Raw genomic sequence first — 6,177 nt, 5'->3', positions numbered from 1 at the left:
CATTGTGTTTAGCCAATAATCCCATTTCTGTTAAATCACAAGCTAAGTATATACGGGGTTTGGGACTCGGTACCTTTCGTCGCTGAAATTTGCGAGGTTTTAATGCGTGCAAAGTGTAAGCTTTAGACGATTTCAAGTATTCTTTGACATCTGATAAAGTTATATCTGGTTTTAGCTGCTTTATACAACCTATTGACCCCCCCCCCTAACCTCCTGAGGATCCGGGGTTATAATAAATTTTATCTAGTACGTGCTCCATCTTCTTATAAAGTAATATCGGATTGTATGGTTTTAGTTGTTTTATACATCCGATATTCCAACCCCCCCTAGTGGTTGTTGTTGTGGGGAACACATCCTATGCACCCCACCCCCCCCTAACCTTCCCTTGTGGTTGTTGTTGTGGGGAACACATCCTATGCACCCCACCCCCCCCCTAACCTTCCCTTGTGGTTGTTGTTGTGGGGAACACATCCTATGCACCCCACCCCCCCCCTAACCTTCCCTTGTGGTTGTTGTTGTGGGGAACACATCCTATGCACCCCACCCCCCCCCTAACCTTCCCTTGTGGTTGTTGTTGTGGGGAACACATCCTATGCACCCCACCCCCCCCTAACCTTCCCTTGTGGTTGTTGTTGTGGGGAACACATCCTATGCACCCCACCCCCCCCCTAACCTTCCCTTGTGGTTGTTGTTGTGGGGAACACATCCTATGCACCCCACCCCCCCCTAACCTTCCCTTGTGGTTGTTGTTGTGGGGAACACATCCTATGCACCCCACCCCCCCCTAACCTTCCCTTGTGGTTGTTGTTGTGGGGAACACATCCTATGCACCCCACCCCCCCCTAACCTTCCCTTGTGGTTGTTGTTGTGGGGAACACATCCTATGCACCCCACCCCCCCCCTAACCTTCCCTTGTGGTTGTTGTTGTGGGGAACACATCCTATGCACCCCACCCCCCCCTAACCTTCCCTTGTGGTTGTTGTTGTGGGGAACACATCCTATGCACCCCACCCCCCCCCTAACCTTCCCTTGTGGTTGTTGTTGTGGGGAACACATCCTATGCACCCCACCCCCCCCCTAACCTTCCCTTGTGGTTGTTGTTGTGGGGAACACATCCTATGCACCCCACCCCCCCCCTAACCTTCCCTTGTGGTTGTTGTTGTGGGGAACACATCCTATGCACCCCACCCCCCCCCTAACCTTCCCTTGTGGTTGTTGTTGTGGGGAATACATCCTATGCACCCCACCCCCCCCTAACCTTCCCTTGTGGTTGTTGTTGTGGGGAACACATCCTATGCACCCCACCCCCCCCCTAACCTTCCCTTGTGGTTGTTGTTGTGGGGAACACATCCTATGCACCCCCCCCCTAACCCCCCCTAGTGGTTGTTGTTGTGGGGAACACATCCTATGCACCCCCCCCCCCTAACCCCCCCTAGTGGTTGTTGTTGTGGGGAACACATCCTATGCACCCCCCCCCTAACCTTCCCTAGTGGTTGTTGTTGTGGGGAACACATCCTATGCACCCCCCCCTAACCCCCCCTAGTGGTTGTTGTTGTGGGGAACACATCCTATGCACCCCCCCCCCCTAACCCCCCCTAGTGGTTGTTGTTGTGGGGAACACATCCTATGCACCCCCCCCTAACCCCCCCTAGTGGTTGTTGTTGTGGGGAACACATCCTATGCACCCCCCCCCCTAACCCCCCCTAGTGGTTGTTGTTGTGGGGAACACATCCTATGCACCCCCCCCCCTAACCCCCCCTAGTGGTTGTTGTTGTGGGGAACACATCCTATGCACCCCACCCCCCATCCTAACCTTCCCTTGTGGTTGTTGTTCTCATCTAGTACGTTCACCACTGGTATACAATTTCGTATGGATGCTCACCAACAATCTTGCTACGGAAGGTGATGCGTTCAGGGGTTTTCATTCCTAAATCCACCAATAAATACCCGTAAGGTTTACTAATGGCTTTCTTGTAGAGATCCAAAAGCTTTTTAGAATCTTGTTTTACAAATAACTGCCGCCCTAAAGTCTCAGTTTGAGCTAAATCTCTAGATTTCACTAATATGAAATGGGAGGCGTTTAAACTAATACTTCTAGCATCTTTCCCAGAGAAAAATATATTTTAGGTAATTAATATACACGAAATAGCGAGATGTCTGCCTCTAGTGAAGATATCAGACACAATTTTGGAATTGGCAGATTCGATGAACAAGTCATCAATAATAATTAAAATAGGGGAGTCGTCTGTTATTATTTTCTTGTTAATTACTTCATCGTCTAGCAATGCTTTGTAACTGTCGCCGCATATAGTAATACTGGAGAATTTCAGATGGTATTTTTGTACGAGTTTAGTGCACAAATGAGATTTTCCGCCATTGGAAAAGCCTGCAATGATTATTCTGCTAGGTTCATTGAAAATATCGAGTTGTTCTTCAGTGATAGGAGAACTATCCATGGCTCGTGTTGGGTTCGTACTGACATAAGTATGATAAGGTCATTATATTTAAACATGGGAGGTTTCATAAAAACATTAAAGTGTACATTTCATAATTTTTATTTTTTGCATAGAACATGTTCAAAACATAGGTTAGGGGGCAAGGTTTATAAAAACATCAAAGTATACATTTCACAATTTTATTTTTATATATAACAGAACATTTTCAACATAGGTTAGGGGAGACTGCATTTTCAGAACATCAGTGATAAGTCAGGTGCCGGCATTTTTTCAAACATCAATGACAGGTTAGGGGAGGTAGCAATTTTTAAAACATCAATGATAGGTTAGGGGAGGTAGCAATTTTCAAACACAAAGATAGGTTAGGGGAGGTTGCAATGTTCCATCGCCAATTTCTTCAGTCTTGTTGTGATACGTCTTGTTCACCAGTGCATCGCGTTTTCCCCACATATTGAATATGGGGTGAAATCCACGTCTCACAGGACGTGCAGCAGGTGCAGGTACATCCTCCTCCTCTTCTTCATGAATTTCTGCTCGAGGTATATCGGGGTGTCATTACGCCAAAGACTGTGTAGGATCAGTACATGACGTTTATCGTCAAAGGCGGACAATCCACGTTTTGTAGTGAGACAGGTGCACATACGGCCTTTAACATTCCTAATAGATCTGGAGTGGAACCTCTGCCCAATATTTAACTCTAAAGCACTTTGGAAAGCTGAATGAGTGAGTTTAGACTGATGATAAGTGGGAATTCCTTTACAACGACAGATCTAAACCTGATCTTGAGTGAGAATTGAGTACGTTTTAGGCTTCAATGCGAGAGCTCCTTGATAATTTTGGTTCCAACTTCCAATTTTAACAAACCCAGTTGACCTTTCCGAGAGTCAGCAAAATAGGGATTTTCAGGAGGAAAATTGCTGAAATCCATATGCTGAGACAAAGGCAGTTTATTTAATTCATCAAAAGCATTTGGACAAGTCAATTCAATCAAATACGAATCTGTATCCGTATACAGCAATCTAGCTTTGTCTCCAAAATGAACTTTAACTGTGTTGTACCAAAAATCATATAGGATCCTCTTAGCTATTTTCAGGATCTGGAAATCCAGGTACGTCGGTGTATTGACTTTAAGTGATTGTTTTTTGACCGTGCAAATGACTCTGTCTTCGCTCAACAAAATGCACCGTTTGTAGAACTGATTGCGTGCAAGCTTTTGGAATTTGTCTCGAGATGTAACTAAATAATCCTGATCACAATATTTACTCACATTTGTTAAACTCTTGCCGAAAATTGCATTTGATACCAGCTTGAAAGCTTTACCCCTAATGGCGCAAGGTGTATTCGAACGTTCACGAGCATTTGTTTCGACAAATTCCTTAAGGTACGTGCTTTGTCGGAATTCATAAACTGCATTTACCTTAGCTACTTCAAATCCCAATTTCATCATCATCTTAAGCAAATCGAAACTGACCAAGTAATCTTTTTGGGGGAGGTGAGAGGCAATTAATTTATTGTTTTTTTGGGGGAGTTTGCGATCTTCCGTATTTAAAATGCGTTTGCTATAATCGGACAGAAGATCAGTAGAAATATTGGCGTGTGACAGGGTTAAGGGTAAGTCATCGGTGTATCGAGCCACCTCAGGTGCGACATGCTTAGTATCACACATGACCCAATACCCCTTATCCCCATCACATGCAATATTTCCCAAACATTGTTGGAGCCAATCATTGCATTCGGCAGCAGATAATTTACGGATCCCGCCTTGAGGAAGCAGTTCTGTCATACAGGTGGCGTATAGGCCATTAAAATCCAAATACAAAATATATTTATCAGTGCTAGAAGGATCAGCACCCGTATGCTCATTTTCTACATGCGTGTGTTGTCGTACAACAGAGGTAAATCCGCCTCTTAGATTTCTACGCAATACATCGTACAAATGGGGATCAGAAATAGAGTACAAGATAACTTCACTCTTAAACAAGAAAGCGTCCCATGCAAAACTAGATAACGAGACATAGTGAGTGATGTCTAACTTGTACAGCTCGAGCATGGTCTTGCGCCATACAGTAAACACATCACACAATAATCCAGTATCTACTTTTAAATAGACCTTCAAGTAATACCCAATGGTCTTGCATTCCGCTAATCTAAAGTCTTCTTTAGCCTGTGTATAATCGTTCTCGCTTATGGCCTCGTGTTTTAAACTATTGTAGAAGGCTTCGGGAGGAGGAAGAGCCGGTTCATCTAATTTCTCCAAAGATGAAATGTAGTCATAGCAGAAGACCTGTTTGCCTGTCTTTAATAAACGGTAGGCGGCTACAGGGACGTCATCTAGCATAACTGAGGTGTATCTGGTGGGGTTACCTTCCTTGATATGTTCTTTAGCTAGGTTTTCCAGCCCACCATTCAATAAAGCCAGATTATCCATAAACCGAAGTTAACCGATATCCACTTTCATGAACTTAAATCAATCTTTGAAGGCAATATCAATTTTACGGTGAGGGAGGTTAGACATTTCATTTAAAATTACCCAGAGGTCATAAGCCGCATTGTGAGAGAAAGTGTACAAATATTTATAAAAATTTCTGCACAACATGTTGCACCTGCAGCAATAGGCAGCTAGATAATTATTAAATTCATTAGCAGGATCATGAAGACGGTGCTTGTCTTTATCTGATTTGAATGGCCTATAGCACATTTAACATGTGGTTTGCCGTCTGTAAGCTTGCCAATGTTCACGTGTCATAGATATTTTGTATTTAGGCATGGTAGATTTAATTCTCTTCCACGCCTTCTCCAAAGTATCTATGAAATGATTCACAGGGTCATCCCCCATATACGTTAATTTATCTACCACCTCCAATTCCCTGTTGATGATTATATGAGTGTATGCCACAGCTTTGTGCCGCTTCTCGATCATACCTTGGGGATTGGAGGGGTCCAACAAGCACTCAAAATCATAATATGCAGTATGTGAAGGCCCATATCTTGAGGTTGTCTTGAGATGATTTCGGGGCTTTAGTGTCCCCGCGGCCCGGTCCTCGACCAGGCCTCCAACCCCAGGAAGCAGCCCGTGACAGCTGACTAACTCCCATGTACCTATTTTACTGCTAGGTAACAGGGGCATAGAGTGAAAGAAACTCTGCCCATTGTTTCTCGCCGGCGCCCGGGATCGAACCCAGGACCACATGATCACAAGTCCCGCGTGCTGTCTGCTCGGCCGACCGGCTCCCATAGACACGACCGTAATTTTTGAACTTGATTTTATGACCTTCAGGGTAAAATTTCAATGTTTGTTTAACTTCGCACGACTCTTCATGATCCCGCATCACATCAGGTGACAAATGAATTAAACATGAATGACAGTAAATATGATTGTTATGGATCTCATATGAATGGCCGCGCATGTTGCAGACATACTGATCGAAATCTTTAATGAGCATGAGATGCTGATCCTCCAACATGAGCAATGATACTTTTCGGGCGGAATGTTCTCTGCCTTTTCTAGCTAAGCTAATGTAGTACCAGTTATCTTCACGAGTAAGCACATAGATAAAAATACTTAATTTATTCGTTCTTTCGATTTTATTGATGTTATCATGCATTATGGGTGTTTCAATATCCTCACTCCAACGGACAAATCTAAGACACCACCTGACCGACTTGGAACGCCTGCCAATTTTATTTGAATTCATCCCCCGAGAAAGGCATATGTAAGCTG

At 44.2% G+C, this 6,177-nt stretch overlaps 1 protein-coding gene across 1 annotated transcript; it reads right to left on the bottom strand.

The window, feature by feature from the left end:
* Positions 1-3,267: 3,267 nt before the first annotated feature.
* LOC123767779 (uncharacterized) lies at positions 3,268-4,884 on the bottom strand. The gene has a single exon (XM_045757827.1). It carries the CDS (start codon positions 4,882-4,884, stop codon positions 3,268-3,270), a length of 1,617 nt encoding a protein of 538 aa, XP_045613783.1.
* Positions 4,885-6,177: the final 1,293 nt, after the last annotated feature.

The sequence above is a fragment of the Procambarus clarkii genome, chromosome 67 (genome assembly GCF_040958095.1).
Source record: "Procambarus clarkii isolate CNS0578487 chromosome 67, FALCON_Pclarkii_2.0, whole genome shotgun sequence".
Lineage (NCBI taxonomy): Eukaryota > Metazoa > Arthropoda > Malacostraca > Decapoda > Cambaridae > Procambarus > Procambarus clarkii.
This window is presented reverse-complemented; position numbering and strand designations above follow the sequence as displayed.